Source organism: Poeciliopsis prolifica, unplaced genomic scaffold (assembly GCF_027474105.1).
Source record: "Poeciliopsis prolifica strain line A6 unplaced genomic scaffold, Auburn_PproV2 SCAFFOLD006, whole genome shotgun sequence".
In the NCBI taxonomy this organism is placed as follows: Eukaryota; Metazoa; Chordata; class Actinopteri; order Cyprinodontiformes; family Poeciliidae; genus Poeciliopsis; species Poeciliopsis prolifica.
This window is the reverse complement of record NW_026562381.1, coordinates 11,406,112-11,426,770: the sequence shown is the minus strand read 5'-3', so window position 1 is coordinate 11,426,770 and position 20,659 is coordinate 11,406,112. Positions and strand designations below refer to the sequence as shown.

Here is a 20,659-nt window from a genome sequence, read left to right as displayed (position 1 = left end):
TTTTAAGTAACAGCACTGATTTATGTTTGGTCAAAGAATGATCCATCAGGATATTTTTGGTTATTTATTGACATTTTTAGAGTCTGAAAATACTTAGTAAGTCCATTCAGTCAAATCAGTTAACACGAACCTTAATGGGTTTTAAGGGAAAGTAGAACATTTCCACCATTTTCATAGATTTCAGTTTGTAATTACAGCAAAGCTTTTCAATCCAAAAACTTTTTAAAAATAAAACAAGGTTCTGTATTTTCCCCCTGAAATTTGAGATCCAGGGAAAAAATGTTGATGTGGGAATGCAATATAAGAGAAAAGAAACTTGAAACCTTCATCACGAAGTACAGAAAGTGACAGTTTGCACCATCAAAACACTATTACTGTGTGCAATAATCATGCCATCCAAGAAGAAGAGGGCAACCTTTAACCTAATTTATCCTAAATTATTCTGGATTATTGGGCACAAAAGTGATTAGCGTGTCTGCAGCACTTTGTAGAACGGCACAATAATCTAATACAGCAGCTATTTGCTTAATAATGACTAAACAAAATCTCCTCCTAAACACTAAACTGCATTTTTTTTGTGAGATTATTCCGTTAGTCTTGATTCTAATTCATATTCATGCTGTGAATAAATACAGAAGTTTATTCGTTCTAAGCTTGAGGTTGAGCTGCAAGCGTTGGCAGTTCACGCAGGGAAAACTCGCTTTAAATTAAAGCAGAATACACAAACAGAAAGGGAAACATTAAGCATGTAAACAGCAGCGCTGCAACTTACTCTTATTTTAGTAACCAATTATTCTTATGATTAATCGATTAATCGGATCAAAAATATTTCCACATTCCACAGATTTTTTTTTAATTTAGCCCCCTTTTTTTATACAATGTTAGAAATACAATAAAAGATGCAAATTAATAAAGAATTTCTTCTCTAAAAAGGAAAAATAAAGATTTTATTTTATACATTATTATTTTATATAACGTATCATTCTATTGCACCAGATGAATCTAAAACTAAATCACTTTAGGAATGTCGGATAAAACGTATTTACAGAAAAATATTTTTATCTTGAATTCAAAATTTATATGAATTTTATAGTTTTGACTTAATTACTGTTCCAAATCTGTAACTTTTTCAATGATTTTTTTTTTTTTAGTTCAGTTAATGATTAATCGATTACTAAATTAGTTGATGACAAATTTCCCCGGAAGTTATTGCCATAAACAATAATATTATTGTTTTGAGACAATTTCCCAGTAATATAATGGGATTGGCATAATAATGTAACACATTCTTATAGATGAATAAACTTTAAATTCTAATGAGCATCTACACCTGAAAGACATTTTAAATATCCGAAATAAATAAACAAAACAACACAGACACAGACAATAAAAATAAATTATGAAGTCTATTAACAAAATTATTCTTTAAATAATTTTGAAGGAAGATTAGATTTAACATTATTTGAAGAAAATAATAACTATTTTTGTCCTTAAAATGGCAAATTCACTTCAACAAAAGGAGTTATTTGAGACCAAAGCACCAAACCGAACCAAATCATCCGATTTTAGTAGAAAGAGAAAAAACAATAAATTATGCAAATGGAAATTATTGACCTGGTTTTAATTTATTATGTGATTAATTGATTTATTAATTATTGTGGAAGGCCTAGTTGATGATTATTTGAATAGTCGATTCATCACAATTAATCAGATTATTCGTTTCATCTCTAATAAACAAATTAGTCAGTAGATGGTGTCCTGCTCATTTTGCAGCTTTTATCCTTGAACATGCTGTAAAACACACCTTATGTAGTTTCCAGGTGTGTATAGAGGCTTTTTTGAGTTTGATTTGTGATAAATATTTGTGTGATACATGAGTGTGCATGCACACAGTTCCCTGCAGAACTGGGATGAAACTGGACCACAAGGACAGTGAGTCATCGCTTAGTCCACCGCAGGACAGCAAGCTGCATTATGTGCAGGCAGTCAGAGTTTTCCTCTGTGGGCCGACCCTGCAGAGCAAAGCGTCAGATCTGGTATCCGACCCGCTAGCATCCGACCCCACCCTGTCTCCCTGCCAGCCAGTCAGCATCCAGCTGAGGCTAAACGAGCAGTAACATGATTTATGTTCAGAGAACATGCTCCAGTTAAAGTCGCAGGCTTTGTTCTCTGGAAGCTTCTGTCTCAGGAGGAGAGAGATGCTTTCTATTCTCATACTGGGAGTTTAGCATTTGAATAAATCCTCCTCTAACAGAAATATGTAAATAATTGATAGCTGTTTTATCGTTTTTATTTCCCCCACTGTCAGATTTTCTCATCTGACTGAATAACAGCGTAGTACATACTGGGATTATTGCTTTAATCCCAGTAAAAGTCAACAACCCCGCCTCTGATGTTTCTGTCAAAGTCATATTAAAATGTTACATAACAAGGGAGCAGTTATGTAGTAACAAGTTACGTTTGCTTGAGTAACTTGCTCAAGCAAACGTAAAAATACTCAGAAAATTACTTTTCTGAGTATTTTTAATATTCTTTACTTTCACTAGAGTAATTTCATTATGAAGTATTTCTCCTGTTGCTTGAGTAAAATGAATATAAATAGGAAGTATAAACAAGCGTGATGATCGTGTCTTCTTCAGAGGTTTTCATGTCATTCCTTCAGCTGTTGTTGGAACAGTGCCACCACAGGCGAGGAGGTGAACTGATTTCACAGTTAGTTTGAAAGATGTTCCACTCAGTGCGGTGTGAAAGTGAACCGCAGCAGCTGACAATGCAACGAATGTTGCAACTTTGGTCCCGAATCAAACCAACTCATAGACTCATAAAAATGACGACATGAATTCAAAAATGTAAGCAAAAATGTAGCTGCGTCTGATTTCAGTGGTTGTATTATTTCTCTTCTGTCTCTGGTAAAAGGCTAGAAGCCATTTCTCCCTCTGATACTCGACTCACGTCTGTTTTGGTTGTATTTACCCAGAATTCCCTGCAGTTTGGTCTACATCCTGCTTTTGGAGCCGTCTCCTGTCAGCTTGTGGTTCTATATGCATTCAAATTCACTTTACTCAACTGAGACCGAGGTTTTTAGACCGACCTGATGAAACTTTTTTTGGCCCACATCAGAGTTTGATTGTGCATTCACACCGACCCAAACAAACTAAACTTTCTAAACAAACTATGTTCAGTTAAATCGGTCTAAACGGGAATGCTGTGCATTCACCCTCAGTTCACTTCCTCTTTCTAAAAGCAATCTGCCATACTAATTGATCTCCTTTATTGAAAGCCTCCAACTCATACAGATCCAGTAAGGCCTGCAGCTCCTGAGCAGGAGCCTCAATTGATCAGACCTTCTGGAATAATTTATATCTGGAACATAAAAACCCCACATTAGCACTCCGATTGGAGGAGTCGCTTTGTGGAAAAGCGTATCAGTTGCTTTTGAGCCGCTGCTGCAGAGGGACGTATCAAAGCTCTTCACATATTGATTTTCCTTTCTATACCGTAAGAGACGAGCGGCCAGCTCAGTCTGCGAGATTATATTTTACCTTGCAGCGTCCCAGAAACTTAGTTGTGGATTAATTTACAACAGCTCACAGTTGTTAAGTATTAATAAGAAAATGTTAAGAGTGACATGGTTTTGACTGCAGCAATGTTCTTCCTGAGACGTTTGAAGGGATTTTAATCCAGTTTTTCATCTGGAGGTTCATGTCAGCCTGAATTTAACAGCTGAAGCGTCATGATGAAGGTCTGCAGCAGACACGCCTAGAAACACATCCACACCTTATGCACACTCGCATATCAAAGTAGCTTATCTGGATCGGGTTTATAATGGGGCGTAATTATTTTATGTGCTGCTTTTAAAACCTGAAGGTTCTCCATTGTTAGACAACCACAAGCCTAATGTCAGGTCTTCAATATTTCTGCACTGATTCTGAGGAAATTAAGCTTATAATAGAGTAAAACAATTTTATTAAACCTTTCTCCAAAATAATGCTTTTAAGTTGTAATATATTCCTTATTAAAAAACAAACAAATGTGTTTGCTGGTTAGAAAATTAACAACTTTCAATAAATGACATACAGATTAAAGGTGGGAGATATTAATTTAAAGTTTTATAACGATTTCTGACTGTACTTTTGTCATGATGATAAAAGTTACAATATTTCTTAAATGTTTTTTAGGTAATTGTGTCACAGCAGTTACAACCCTACAAACACAAATAATCATCTTGAAAAACATTTATATCGTGCTTCTAAAGAACATTATTAGTAATTAAGCCATAACTGTACAGAAATACAAATACATTTTGCATTAAGATGAAAATAATTTTCTTTGTCTGTAAATATGTTTTACCCAGAACTCCTCATGTTGCATTTTTAGCTTTACCCGTTTAAACTTCTGTAAAAACAAAAACAAAAAATCCTATTTTCTTTTAATTGAATGATTATCTGATTATTATTCGATTAATAAAAAAAACAAACAATTTATTCTTTAGCTGCAGATTCATCCTTTGTTACAAATGATCAAGCGTTCATTTTAACCAAATACAATTCTTATTTTCTCATTTTTGGAAGAAATTTAATTATTTATTAGTAATTTAATGTATTTGTAATATTGTATAAAATAAATTTAGGTGTATAAATAAAAAATCTGCAGAATGTGGCAATTAATTATCAATCGATTACTAATATAGTCGATTACTAATATAGCAGCTCTCATCTAAACCAACAAAAAAATTCAGTGTAATTTGTTGACTGCAAATGAAAACCGAAAGATTATTAAACAGTTTGAGTCAAAATGTGTCAATATTTGTGTTGAAATGCTGGTTAACTTGAGTCAAATAATTTCAGAGACTGCTGACTTGTTTTTGTTTAGACTCATATTTTATTTGTAAATATTTTAATGGATGGATGGATTTTTGCAGACGAACTGGATCATGTCTGCAGGTCTGCTAATGCTATCGGACACACATCTGTGCAGCTAATGAACGTTTTGAGTCCAAGTGTTTCACAGATATTTCATGTTTTAAACCTGCAGTAAAATCACTGATCAAGTTTTTTGGCTGCAAAGGCTGAGCCATGAAAACCTGTTTTTTCCTATTTATTATATTTTCATGGTTCAAAAGTCCGACAGGTGAAAGAAAAAGAAAAGAAAAGCGGCGTCAGATTAATCCAGACCAAAGATACTCTCTGTAACTCTTTGCCACATTTCCTGAGTGTTTTATGGTGACTGTTTAAAAATAAATCTTCATATCGCTCTGAAAACGCCTGACAAGGTTTAAAAATAACAGCTATAAGAAAGTGTTTGTTCAGCTTCCAGGAGGCGAGGACGGTTTGCGAAGGTCTTTGTGCAAAAGGTAGAAATATGTATGTGCAAATAAAAACTAACTGTTTGTGTTTACTATTTGCTAAACGTCCCACTCTCTGCATAAATAAAACCTGTGATGCAATATGTTTTGTGTTGGAGCTTCACGCAGCAGGTTTGTTGTATTTGGCACAATGAGTGGAAACGGGAAGAACCAGCTCACCTGGTTCTGATGCAGATTATGAAATTCTTCCAACAGCTCATTCAAAGCCTGCCAACAAAAGTCCAACACGTTTTAAACAGTTAAGGCGAGTAAAATGAGACAATTTTACATGTTAGTTGGTTTGAGATAGAACGATAGAGCTTCCCAAAAATATACTTCAGCATATTTTTGCTCAAGTGAAAGTAAAAAGTATCTGGTAAAAATTCAAGTGCTGAGAAACTGATCATATTATCAATCATTTAATCTTTAAAAATTACATAATCAGATGGACCGAAATATAAAGTTAAATGGAAATGTTGTTTTTCTTCAGGACAAAATTACAATAATTCATATTAGTAACAAAAAATAAGAAAATTTATCAATGAAACATGTTTGTTTTTCTTCCAGTGGGTAATAAATCCATCAGTTTTATTCACCTAAGAGTAGAGATACTTCATTACAAAATGACTCAAGAAAAACTGAAACGTAAAGCATAAAAAAAATACATTTCAAGTTTTAAGCTAGTTAATGTTAATGAGGAAACCTTTCATCTTGTGGGAATCTAAATCCAGTATTTCTGGATCTCTGCTGATTAACGCTCCGGCTCCTCAGCAGCTGAAGGCGGCGGCCGCGCTCAGCGGAGGAGGGGCTGATGGGAAGTGATGATGGAGCGTGACGGTCATTATTACAGGAATCACCCGCTTGGTCGTCCTGCTCACACAGTGGAAGTTTCCATCGATCCGAATCTGCTGCTGCTTCCCATTAGTGGTGGGGAAATGCTGCAGAGGCTCAGACTGGTGGAGCTGGGAGCTGGCCGTGTCTCCAGTATGCTGACGTCTCTGCGGTTGCAGCTAATCACATGGACTCTGGTCTTTGTGGTGTTTTGTGGTGTTTTGCTGACTAAGCTGTTTCCTGTTAGCTAAGTTTGTTGTGGAAATGGAGACAGACGGTCCCTCCAGGATTTATAATAATAATAATAAATATTTATTATTATTATTATTATTATTGTCGCCTGAAATTACAGATTTACGTTTTTTTCGTTTGTGTATTCTGCTGCTCATACCTGTTATTTGTTACGACAGTCCTGAATGTACTCAATGAGCTGATTAGTGGTACAATTGTTGAATTGGAAAGTCAGAAAAGATGCAACCCAACATAACTTAATTTCTCTGACCTTAACAATGAATATGTAAATTTATTAATGATGATTCTGCGTGCAGGCAGATACGTGAGATGCTGTAAAAACATTTTTCTTGAAGCGTCTCCGTTCTGTGGAGCATCATTAGCTTTGCATTATGAATATACAGAGATGGAGCAGTTAACGTATTGATATCAGCATTCAGGAGCTTTGTAGATGCTGCTGCTCTGCTCTCTCTTTTGCTGCAGCTGCCATCTGTCACCAGCAGCAGCGGGTTCAGATGCTCTGCCGGCTCTCTCGGCTCTGGAGCTGGACTACCAGAGCTATGCTGATACCAACCATGTTCTCCGGCAGGGAAGAGGGCTGCGGCCTGTTCATACACAGCTGTGAGGTCCGGTTAAAAGGTCATGACCTCATGCTTAACGCAGCAGATCAGAGTGTTTCTGTTCTGGTGCGACCTCGCTGAGAGGATAGTGTTCGCTGTGTTTGTACCTAAACGTTTTCACATTTAGTCACGTTGCAACTGGGGACTTTGTGGTTTTTAAAGCACAAAGACAAATTTACTGAATTACAAACTTATTTTCTTAACTCTGCACCAGTACAGCACACTTAAATACATCAATAGCTTCAGCAGCAAAACAGCTTTAATTTGTTCAATCAGTGCAGTTAGGAGCATAAGAGCCAATGAGAAATAAATAACAATAAAGGAGCTGAGATAAACAATAGGTTGAATGCCTCTGTCAAAAATATAAAAAATAAACTGCTACAAATCAAATGGTTCAGAAAGTGCAATTAGAAATGTAAATGTAATGTAAAATCAATAAACCATGAGTATAAAATTGGATTGAATAGTTCTGCCTTCTTGAATCAGGCACATTGTTATCAATACTCGATATAGAATTTTTTTCAATATTCAGGCCAATAAAGATATTAACATCAGATCAGTGCATCTCTAATTACAACCACAGTTTTATAGTTAAATAAAACTGGGATAATATTTATTAATGGAGAAAAACTATAACTTATTTAGAAAACTGAAACCTACTGAAATTATGGATATATTATCGCTTGTTTTCGTGTTTAAATTGCTAAATTTTTTTCCACACATGCAGTTTGCATCAGTTATTGACAGTTTATGGCACCACTCTCTCCTTGATGACACTGAACAATAGTCCTTAAAATGTTGGCAGCAAAAGTTGGAGAAATCATCAAAGTTTAGCTCTCAGTTAAATATTCGTGACCCAATCGAAAACCACAATAAAATGCTTTATTTAATTCTGCTTCTAAAAATTAACCAAAGTAAGAACAAACTAAAACGACGACTATAATAGAAACTAAACTAAAACTAAACAATATTTAACTAATAACAACTAGCAAACACTTTAAAAACAAACTGAATCACACAAACAAAGAGTCAAAAGGAATGAAACTAAGCTGTAAAGGAAAACTATTATTGTTACAAAAGGAAATTCAAGATCTTTTTTGGGTTTCTTTACTTTAGACCAACACAAAGTAACGCCTTGTTTTTGTAGTAAAATGGGAAATGATGTATGGATTCAGAATATTTAGAAATAATCTGCTTCTAAAAACAGCCCAGCACTTTAAAAAAAACCTGACTGTTTATTATTTGGTGTCTATTAAATGAGTCATTTGAAAAACCCTCCAATTATTCAAGGGGCTCATATAATTGTGGACAAGTTAAGTCATGATTATTTACTGTGATTTTATTTTTATTAAAAGTGAATCTTTCCAATTTTTATACTACATAATCTTGTGTTTCCTAGATGTTGATTTACCAGGTAAAAGTTTAAAATCCTCAAACTCAGAGTTGATAAATGCACATATTGTATTACTTCTAACCAGACTTTTTGTCTTGCTCCTTTTCTGTGCAGGTGTCCGTACCTGGCCGTCCACCTGTCTCCTGCCATCCCGGTTTTTGCCGTGCTGCTCTTCCTGTTCGTCATGGCCATGCTGCTGAGGACGAGCTTCAGCGACCCCGGGGTCCTGCCGCGGGCCCTTCCAGAGGAGGCCAACTTCATAGAACTGGAAATCGGTCAGTAGATGCATTCGTCTTCATTCTCAGAGAGACACAATGTAAAAAATAGTCATCTGAACCAATGCATTTTCTAACTGTGTAGGAGGATCTATTATGCAAATTTTACAGTTTGCAGGTTTATATATTTCCATTTGTGTCTTTACTGCTTCTAAAAGGAACCCAGGCGCTTTAAAAAATACCCAGCTGTTTTTGGCCAGTTTAAAAAAAACCTCATTATTATTAAGTCAAAATCAACAACCCCAACTCCATCACCTTGCTACTCCAGCTGAGCTCCATCACATTTCGTCATTGGGCTGTACAATGGCTGCTAGAAAAGAAAAGTGTTTTGTTGTTGACTTACAATCCAGAAACCACTTGCTGCTTTCTTGTTGGTTGTGTAGGAAGTTCCACTTCTGCTTTTCATAGATATGCAGTTGTAAAATTGTTTGAAGCCATTTTCACGTGTGAGTGTAAACGATGACTCAGCGGTGGGACGTTGGGTGTGGCCAGCAGCAGCTTATTTGGATTTAAAGTCACAAGAGGACCTAAAACAACTCAAAATAGTCAAAATGTCATTATCTAAGAATGATTTTCTTTAAAAAATGGATGAACATGTTTTGAATGGCCCATAGAAATATCCTAAACTGTTTAAGTGTTGGTCAACTTGTGTTTCCTCATAAACAAATGTGAATAATCTCCACTAGTTGCCTAATAAGCAACCAGATCTGTTTCCATCTCTTAGCTGGTGAAATTTCAAATTCAGAAAAGTTTTAATTACTTAAAAAACAAAAATGTGGAGAGTTGGAAACATCGTACGCTATTTTCCAAGAACCAACAAATACAAAAGTACTTTATATTGAGAAGCCAACCTTGCTAAACTCCGCTACATATAGCAAGCGTTTTGAAACAAAGTGACCCAAATCCAGTTCTTATTCCTGAAAATAAATGTATTCAATTGACTGGAAACCTTTCTTTCAAACATGCAAAATCTAATGGGGTGTATCAGGGCCATTGTAGAAAAAAACAAGTCATTCACTTCAACCAAAAAAACTCAGAAGGTTTGCCAGCAAGAGTAACATGCTGTCAGTAGTTAATTGAATAAAAGAACAATATTCATTTTTCTTAAACTTATACAGTGTAAAATCAAATCATTTTAAATAGTCTCTTGCTATTTTCCAGAGTTTTATATGTATGTAAACACTACCAGTCAAACTTTTGGACAACACTTCCTACTGAATTAGTGAGAAGGTGTCCAACCTTTTCGCAGGTTGGTAATGTTTATATATATGTTTATATATTTGCTCATGATCTGTGGTTCCAGTTTGCCACAAGATAAGAAGAAAGAATGTCAAAACAAACACGACCAGCTGATTAGTAATGTTACAGCTGCATGTGTGACCAGAGATACAAGTCTGCTAATTATTAACTTTAAAAGGACAAGTGTGCAGAAACTTGTTAAAATGTAAGAAAAAAGCTACAAATTTTCAGTAAAAATGTGTAAACAAAGAAACTTTCTCTGTGATTTCTGACTCAAACACTTTAACATAGACTCACAGTGTTAATTTGCAAATTATAACGTCTTCATGAAAGCAATTTTACATAACTTGTGTCTTGAAAATCCCTGGAGTTTGCTCTCAGCCTGTCCTCATGGTGCCAAACCTTTATGATCAGGCATTTAAGGGCAGCTACAGAAGTGACATCAGCATGTTTTTGCTCATCTTTACCTGGGAGCTTTCTGGACAAAAATAACAAGCAGAGATGTGGGAAAAACTGTAGTGGTTCAGGCTAGAAGTATTTATGAGGAATAAATGTTTCAGGTTGGTTTATTTGGCATCAAACAGGGAGAACCGCGTCTTTTTGTTTATTCATACTTCTTATGTTAATTACTACAATATGTTTTAAAAATAAAATCCCTTTTTTTCTCTGATCAAATTTAAGTTTTTTTTTTGGCTTGTTTTCTTTTTAACATACTTTTTATTTTTTTTAAAAGTGACTTTTACTTCAACCGTCCCTCATGCGAGTTATATTAGATCCAGGTTACGAGAATTTCTGTCTAATTACAACATCAAAGTCAACAAAAAAAACCTTTTTAATCAGAAAAAAGCTTTGAGCTCAGTTCCAAAGTTGATTTGTTTTTTGGTTAAACATCTGAAATACAGCTGAACTGGTGGTGTAAGCCTTCCAGTTTTTAATTTTTAAACAGTTATGAGGCACAGCGCTGAAACTTTAAACTGCTGCTGCGTCAGTAACAGGTCGTTGCTAGGTAACCAAAGAGTGAGCGAGTGAGTTGCTAGGTAACCAAAGAGTGAGCGAGTGAGTTGCTAGGTAACCGAGGAGTGAGTGAGTTGACTCACATTCAAATTCAACTTTATTGCTTCCACAGGGAAATGAAATGTTGCCTACATCTCCCAGAATGCATCTGTTATTGTCCAGCCCTAATTGAAATGGGGAAACTCTGGACGCTGAAGCGGTGGAGTTGAGGGACTCGGTGTAAAGAGCGAGCGGAGGCACGCGGCCCTCTGAAGATCTCATTATGACCGTGACTCACTCTGCATGTAGGATGACAGTTCTGCTGCGGCCCTGATGACCCTAATGGACCAGCTGCAGTTTGTTACATGAAGGATTTTACAGGAATCCTCACACTGACCTGAAATCCCAGTTCAAGCTACACCTGGAGCAGTTGCTCACTAAATTATTAATTCTGGATTTCGGGGCTTTTTTAATAACTTTCTTTTTTCTGCTGTGAATCTTGGCTCTTTATTTGTTTTAAACCAAGAGAGATGGCAGACATTTGGTTATTATTACACCACTGTATTGGTTTAATTTCATTACGTTTTATTAAATAGAAAACTACAAATCTTTTTCCTCTTGTGTTGCAGGTCAACGTGAAAAAATAAAAAATGTTTTTGCACTTTCTCCAAAAACTGACACATTTTTTAATCTATTATTGAAAGGATATTTCACAATTCTTGTGATATGATTGTATTTTATTCAAACATATAGATTTACATATTTTTTGCTGATTACTAGAATTCAGTTTCTATGTCATCTGCAGCAAAATTACACATTTAACTCTCCAAAGTATTATTTGGCTTCCATGTTAACACTAACGTAGTATGTAATCTTCTAATGGATATTGATCACACCTAAATAATAATTGGGAGTGCATCGATTGCAGTTCTCTGGCCGATTACAAATCTTTAAAAGCCTGACTTACCATCTATTTGTTACTCTGCAAAAAAAATCTTACCAAGTAATTTTGCTCTAGTTTCTGCTTTAAATATCTTACTACAGATGAACTCAGACAAAACTAACTTAATAGTAGTTTTTCAGCAAGATTTAGGATCTTGGTTTGAGTCAATAATCCTTATTATTAATGAAAAAGGTCGAGTTCCTCTGGCAGATTACTTCTCTTATAATAAAACATTTTTCTCATGTATAAGTGAGATAATTTGCCTAAGGAACTAGTAGGTTTTGTCAATATTGAGGAATTATTTACTTAAAATGAGGTCCTGTATCTTACTGAGAAGTTACTTATAAGTTAGTTTTTATCCTAACATATTTGTACTAGAAACTAGTCCAAAAATAAGATTTGACGTTTTTGCAATGTCTATTTTCTAGTGCATCCTATCTTAGCTTATCTTAATTTAGCTATTTGTATTTTGATTTTGATTTAAAAAGCCATTTTCATAACCAGGCAGAAATTTTGATGTTGCTGCTGCAGTCAGGATGTTTCTGTCCTCATCCTGTTGGTGGCGCTCCTGAGGAGGGTCTCTAATTCTAGGAAACTGTTTCGGCTCTGTGACGCCTCCAGCAGATTGAGCCAGGCCTCCATTGGGAGTGGCATATATCCCTCTCTCAAATTTATTCCCAGTTTCTCTCGAAGGCCCTTCTCCAGCTTTATTTGGATGATTAATATCGGTTATCGCTTACTGTCAGAAAAAATCTGTTCACCATGTTAATGCCTCATAATGAGTCTGACTTATTTGTGCAAAAGCCACTTTTCATGGCAGATATCCTCCACTGAAGGCTGTAAACAAATAGTAATACACTATTAGTTTAAATTATAGTCACTTTTATTCTTTTATCTTAATGCATCTCCAGAAATTAATGTGGGCATGCTTGCTCTTTCCCATTAAGAGTCAATTCCTGTCTGGTCATTGCAGCAACTTAATGGTCGATTCTCCACAGCGGTTTCTCTCTTGAGGAATCTGAGTTTGCAGCTTTGTGATCATTAGTCTGCAGCGAAGCATAATCAGAGATAATAAACTGTCAATCAAACATAAAATTTCTATGGAAGAGAATTGGGGCAACTGAAAAAAAAGTACATCTTTTCTCATAACTTTGACTCTAATTTTAAAATTCTGATGTTTTTTCTCAGAATTGTGTTTCATTCTTTAGGATTCTGACTTTTGATCTCACAAGGAGCCATAATTCGCAGAAGAAATGTCTGAGTTCTAAAACTGCAGACATAAATCTAAGAAGAAATGTCAATTCTGAGAAGAAAATATCCTGACTTCGAGAAAAAAAGTCAGAATTCTAAGAATTGTCACAAATCTGAGAAAAAAATTCTAAATTTTGAGAAAAAAGTTTGAATTCTGAAAAAAGAAGTAGTAATTTTAAAATTAAAGTCAGTATTTTGAGAAACTATGTCCCAATTTTTTCTAATTTCCAGCAAAATGTCGAAATCCCAAGAAATGTCAGTTCTGAGGAAAAAAAGGAAAAATTTTGAGAAATTGTCACAATTCTAAGAAAAAATTTCACAATCTTGAAAACAAAGTTACAATTCTAAAATTGATTAGAATTTCAATAAACCATATCATAATTTTACAAAAGAGTCACAATTTTGAGAAAAAAATATCAGAATTTTGAGAAAAAATTTCAGAATTCAGAAGTTTTTTTTGTTTTATTTTTTAGTGGTCCTAATCCTCCTCAGTAGATTTGTTTGGTTAGTTTTTTTCTGGTTTTGCTTTTTGGTCAAACTTGAATGTTTCACATCAAGTAAACTTCAATATCAGACATGTTAAAGTAAACAGTTAATGCAGTTTTCAAGTAACAATTTACTTTATTATCACAGAAACTCCACTGTGAAAATATCTCTTCCTCCTTTGGCAAATCCTGAAATAATTGCTATTGGTTACTGTTTTGAAGTTCAATTTCACCAAAGCTTGATAATTGCCAGGTTGTTGAAAACATAAATTGCTTAAATAGAGCCAGTCTGGCAACATGAAGTATCCTTAAAAATTTCCAAAGCAACACATTGGACCTTGAGCAACAACTCCAGAACCGACAAAAAACAAAGTCACTATAATCTGTCAGTGTGTTGACATCTTGTTTTTGTTTTAATTCACAGAGGCAGCGAATGGGAACGTCCCGTCGGGGCAGCGACCTCCGCCTCGGATCCGAAACGTTCAGATCAACAACCAGATCGTCAAGCTCAAGTATTGCTACACCTGCAAGATCTTCCGGCCTCCGCGAGCATCTCACTGCAGCATCTGTGACAACTGTGTTGGTACGTCATCTCAGCTGTGCTGCAGAAATTAGCTGCTTTAAATCACTTTATCTTTCAAAACCAACCAGTACCACTGGCTGGCAAACATCAAACCAGTCTCAAAATATGTCTACACCATTTCATCCAATTAAGCATCAATCACACATTTCCATTACGCAGCAAAAAAAGGTAAATTATGTTTATGATGTAATTAATGCCTAATCAATGTTAATTTAGAAGATCAAATGGTGGACACTGGTAACTTAAAAGATAGTTGCGATAACCTTAAAGCACTAATCATAAACATTAGATCTGCTAAAGCTAAGGTGCTACACCAGCAAGATATTTAGCGAAAACTAATGCTAAAGTGCTACACTAACAGGGTATAACTCAGAAGCTAATGCTGAATTGCTACATCAACAAGGTATTTTGCAAAAGCCAATTCTACAGCACTACACCAACAGGATATTTAGCAGAAGCTAAAGCTAAAGCGCTACACCAACAGAATTTTTTGCAGAAACTAATGCTAAACAGCTGCACAAACAATGTATTTCTTAGGAGCTAACAATAAAGCGCTACACCAGCAGAGTATTTCTTTGGAGCTAATGCTAAAGTGCTATATCAACAGAGCATTTCACAGATATTTGCACTAGAAACTAAACAAAAATACTTTGCAAGAAGTTCAAAAAGTAAAACTTTGAAAGCTGATTCAAGCAGCAGCTGTAGTGTAGTTTTAAGAAAGCCAGGTGAAATGGGTTATTTCAGTTAGAAATAGTTAAAGGAAAAGAGATTTGGGAGGAAAATTGCCTGCAGACATATCAGCATTCATAAAATAATTCCAAAAACTTTAAAAATAAACGCTGAACTCAGCAGACGGGGTGGAAGTCCTAAGAGTTGGAGTCTGTGCTTTGAACGATGAAGGCGGTTTGAATTGTGACACGGCCCGTGTTCGGTTTGGAGTTGTCGGAGCGTGTGACCTCCCGCCCTCGCAAAAGTAAAAGTGATTTGGCTGCTGATGATTGAGGGCTGTGTTTGATGGAAGCCTTGGAGTCCTGGGCGATATGAGAGGAGACAGTGGCGCCTCAGTGAGGGAATAAACGCTGAGTCACTGTGAACACTAGTTCGTCTGTTTGCACCTGCTGTGGAGAGCCCGCGACGCGCCTCAGCCGCTGTTACTGAAGGAATCATCTTCATGCTAGCTTAAAGGGAACTTTTTATGCAAAATTCATATTTTGCATATTTTTTTGCTTCCAAAAAGCAACTCAAGTGATTAAAAGAAAACACCCAGGCTTATTGTGGCAATAACTTTAATGTGTTTTAGTGTGTGGTAAATGAGCTGTTTAAAAACCTTCAGATAAATCACATTCAGTGTGCCGTTACATAGCAATCCCACCCAAGCCAAGCCAACTCTAGCACATTTGGTCAGCTGGTTTGGTCTGTTGGACTGGAAACAACAGCTTTGAGCAAAGTTGCTAAATTTTGGTCTGCTTTTTATATTTGTCAAATTCTTAGAAAGTATTCAGAGGAAATTTTTTTTGCAATTGTTGTCTTTGTGTGGCATAAAAGCTCATCTTATCGGTTCTTATTATATGAAAATGCGTATAATTGGTTGAAGGTAACATCATCAATGATTAACAATCGTTGGTTAATCAAGTGTCACTATGTAATAGTGTTGTGAAACAGATGTCCTGAGCAACATTGTTATTCAAAAGCACATATTGCCACAAAAAATACAAGTCTGGTTGTGGTCAAATAATCAAGTTTTTTGCAATCTGAAAATAAAAAAGCTTTGGGCTGGTTTTTAAAATTTGGGTTGCATTTTACAACATTTGGCGAATTCTTAGAAAATATTCAGAGGAAAATTCTTTCACAATAGTTGTCAGAAAAACACCAAACCTTTAATGAATGCCATTAATAAAGCCCAGCTCTGTTACCTAAACTGAGCATCAACACGTCTGGTCAGCTGGTTTTACAGTTGTATGTGCTGTACAATGGCTGCTGGAAAAGATAAGTATTTCATTGTTGGATTACCATTCAGAAACAACTTAATGCATTCTTGTTGGTCGTGCAGGAGGCTCTTATACATTTTCACCAACGAATGGAAACGTAGAGATGGGGGCGGGGCCAGCATTATCTTAACTGGTTATAAAGTGACAGAGGCCATTAAACAGCTCAAATAGGCAGAACTGACCACAATCTGACCAGATTAAAATCTCATTATCGAAAAATAAGTTTATGCAAAAAGAAAATGAATGAACATGTTTTGTTTAGCCCATAGATTTCTCATAACCTGTTCAGCCAAACTTGTTCAAGGTCACCTTTATTGTTTGACCAAACCAAAAAGGAGCAAATCCTGTTTTTGTGATCCACCACTGAGAGTTTGAAACCGCATAAATCTTGCAGTTAAATTTTCACAGCTCGGTTTGATTGTAAAGGAAATGCGGCGTGTGCAGCTTTCTTTAAAATGAACTTTCCTGAAGTGTGAACGATTACTGTCCTGCTGCTCTGTGTACCTCAGATAGACGCTGCATCAATCAGAAACCCTGTTAGCTGCTCTGTAAGTGGCTGCTGTTGCTAGGTGAACTGGAAGATGGTTTTTCTTTTCAAGGTGGACGGGGCTTTGAGTAGATCGATGTTAAAGTGATATTAAAAACGTAAAACGTTCCTGAGATGCTGCTGCTTCCTTCAGCATGCTGAAGGAAGGATGAGATCCAGGTTTATTTTTACCATCGTTAGCCGTCGAGGCTCAGCAACAGTCAGACGTTATCAATAGAAATCTGATTAAATAAAATAAAAAAACTTCCCTTTATTCCTTCATTGTCTCATTCTTGCCTTGTGTCCTTATTTTCTAACTCCTTGTTTCATTTTTTTGCCTCCTATTTTGTCCCCTTTCTACCTTTTTAACACCTTCCTTTGATCTTTGTCCTCCTTTCTACTGACAACATTTTTTCCCTGTTGTTCATTTCGACCTGCCCTGCTTTCTTCTGGCTTTGCTCCAAACATGGAGGAGGAAGAAAACTATTTTTAGACTCCATATTCACTGAAACCTGGTGTCATTTTTCACACGTTCATTTTTTATAACAACACCTCAGTTTGGTGTTTTCACATATTAACAGAGAATGTTGTTGTTTTTCAGACCGTTTTGATCACCACTGTCCGTGGGTGGGCAACTGCGTGGGCAAGAGGAACTACAGGTACTTCTACCTGTTCACCCTGACGCTGTCCCTGCTCACCATCTACATCTTTGCCTTCAACATCGTCCACGTCGTCATGCGTGAGTATGGTGGCAGGAATGTGACGGATCTGGAAGGACGTGATGCAACAGGAGCTTAACAGCAGCTGATAGTTCATGTTGCATGAGAAGCAACCTGATGTGATTGTGCTGCTTTTGTTGAACTGTTGACCTTCTTATTTTAAAGGAAAACGTGGCAATACAAACATTTTTTAGTAAATGTTTTACACAAAATCATTCTTAGAAAATGAGATTTCCAGTCTGTTCAGAAAGAGCTTTTTTAGGCCGTCCTGTCACTTTAAATCCAAATAAGCTTTTACTGGCCACGCCCCCAAACTTAATGGTAGACTCACCCATGAAAATGGCTGCAAACACATCAGTTAGTCAAGTGTATTCATTCAGCACATTTCAACAACAAGGCAGTCCAAACTTATTTACATCATAAAAATACACATGTACATGTTTGAAAAGCAGAAGTAGGGCCTCCTGCACAACCAACAAGAATGCAGAAAGTGGTTTCTGGATGGTAAGTTGTTTTGTCTATTCCAGCAGCATTGTACATCACATACAGCGGTACAACCAGCTGACCAAATGTGCTGGAGCTCTGCTGGTTGCTAAGTAACTGTTGATTGTGACTTAATAACCTGGAGGTTTTTGAAATGACTCATCTTCCAGACGCCCAAATGGTAGTTTTTTTAAGTGCTTTGAGTATTTTTAGAAGCAGTAGAAATCCAAATTGATATAGTAAAATGTTAAAGATCTGGATTTTGTTTAATAAGTCCCTGGTAAAACCATCCTGTATGTATGAGTTGTACTTTTCAGCACATTTACCTCCCTGTCTCACCTGTCTGTCTGTCTGTCTTTGTGCTCAGGCTCTGTGGATCAAGGCTTTCTGAGCACCTTGAAGGAAACACCTGGAACATATCCTTTTAAATATGAATACATTTTGTGTGTTTGTGTGTGCGCGCCTTGTTTTAAGGAAATCAATAACTGTTTTCCTTCGTTTGTTCCTCTGTTTGTCCGTCCTTTGTTTCCTTCACACGCTAATTTAGAAATACATTTTTTCAATGCAAGGTTTTTGCGCTAGGATGATTTGGTTTTGGTTTTATCAAAATTAGTATGTTTTGCTAAACTGCAACTGAAACACTTTCTTCACTTCACACAATTTATGTTAACAACAAATACTACTGGCAAAAACCACAATAAATTACCACAGGAAATGGCAGGAGGATGATGCCGCTCCTTGTTTTTTACTCATATATTGGATAAACAAACTTGTTCACTTGTCATTTTAATTACATTTCTTACTTATTAGAAATTGTGCAATTCTGTTTCTTTGACATTAGCAAAATATTCTCATGTTACGCAAATTTTTATTGGAAATGAAGCTGCCGTTAGTTACTTTATCAGTAACAAGTTATATTGTTAACTAAAGGTTTATTGTGGGATTGATTTATTGTTTTTTTTTTTGTTTCAGTGATGCTAGAGCTGCAATTAAAAAGCTCTAAAATAAATTAAAACCCAACCGGTGCATCTCTATATATGATTATTTTAAACAAAACACTGAATTTCAGTGAAGTTGATGAAGAAGTTACTAAATATTATAAACCTCTGTTGTTCAGTTTTGGTAGAAAAATTACTGGGATACATAATTTTATGAAGCACCAACAGGATAGCTCAGTGACATCATTACGGACAGTTTGACCTTTGACTCCAGTTTAGGGCTTGATATTAATAACGGAGTTAAGATGTTATTTATACATCAGAGGATGTATAAATTTTATTTATACATCAGAGGATGTATAAATTTTATTTATACATCAGAGGATGTATAAATTTTATTTATACATCCTGCTTATTTTAGGGTCTCTTTGTCCTGTTCTCAAAGTAGCAGCTTCCTCTTTTCAGGAATCTGTCCCAAACAGTTTCTTTTTTTGGCTTGTAAATGAAGAGCGAGGAGTGAATAAATGTTTGGTCCCATTTGGTTCCTGACAAGAGAGAATATCCTCTCTACTCCAAGATGGAAAAAAGATTTGACCAAATGTTACTGGTTAACTAAAACCAACAAAATAACAAAATCTGAAACTGAGAAAACATTTTCATTAACTGAAATAAACAAAAACAGTAAGCAATGGAGGAAAAACTACAACTAACTGGAACAATACTGTTAATTTATAAAAAGTAACTGAAACATGTTGAAATTCTAAATATAATAACCTTTGTTTTTGTTCTTAATATCTATTTATTAGCCTTTCAAACTGATGTGAAATTTATGTTTTTTTGTTCTTTTCACCATACAACGCCAGCTGTCGGTAAATTATGGTACGCCATAATCCTCCTGACAGCAAAGGTTTGTATAAAACCTTTGCAACTGGTGTATTTACCAAAACACCAGTTGGTAAATATAGTTTTTGAAAATATGACTTCTTTCAGTTCTCATTATCCAATCAGTGTAAACATAATCACAATCAAATAGTTTTGAATTGTGCACCTAAAAATGAACCTATATGAAAAAAACTAAAACTACTATTATAACAACTAAAAACTAAACGATATTTAGCTAATGAAAACTAGCAAACTCACTCTAAAAACTAATTATAAACAACTGAATTGGACAAGCAAAAGTCACAGCAAAATAAAATTAAAGGATAAAGAAAATAAAGCGTATGTGTAACCTGTGATTAAACATAAATCTCTCTGTAGGCTCCATGTTTTTCCGTCGAGCGTCTTTAATCACCTTATATAACTTCCAGCTGTTTCAACATTGCCGTCTGTTCGCCGTTTAACCAGCGGCCATGACTCAGACCTGCTGTGGTTTTCTTAACTGGAACTCACTGTACTGGAAGTGCTGGTGTGCTTCTTCACCCTGTGGTCGATGGTGGGACTGACTGGTTTCCACACGTACCTCATCTCTCTGAACCAGACCACCAACGAGGACGTAAGTGGTTTAGGATCCTTGTCTTTCACTGCCTTGCTTCCTTTTTTCTGTCTCTTTTCTCTTTTTATCTTTTTCTCTCTTCTTCTCATTCTTTATTATTCCTTATTTTTTTCTGTTCCTTCCTCATTATTTTTGATTTTTCTTTCTTTGTTTATTCCAATTTTTCTTTTATGATCTTTTTCTTTGTTCTTTCTTTCTTTTGTTACCTTCTTTCTTGTTTTCTTTCCTTCTTTTCCCTTTTTGTCTTTTTTCTCTCTTTCCTTTTTCACACTTTTTCACAGTTTTCTTTTTCTTTTTTCTGTTCCTTTCTTTTCTCTTTCTT

The 20,659-nt window shown here is 35.6% G+C and overlaps 1 protein-coding gene across 1 annotated transcript in view; it reads left to right on the top strand.

Annotated features, from left to right (window-relative positions):
* Positions 1-20,659, top strand: part of LOC129360301 (palmitoyltransferase ZDHHC9-like) — a 32,706-nt gene that overhangs the window by 3,396 nt on the left and 8,651 nt on the right. The window contains exons 2-6 of the mRNA XM_055030430.1: positions 8,534-8,694; positions 14,030-14,188; positions 17,304-17,441; positions 18,272-18,320; positions 20,235-20,337. Coding sequence (XP_054886405.1) covers positions 8,534-8,694; positions 14,030-14,188; positions 17,304-17,441; positions 18,272-18,320; positions 20,235-20,337 — 610 coding nt within the window. The remainder of the gene's footprint in view (positions 1-8,533; positions 8,695-14,029; positions 14,189-17,303; positions 17,442-18,271; positions 18,321-20,234; positions 20,338-20,659) is intronic.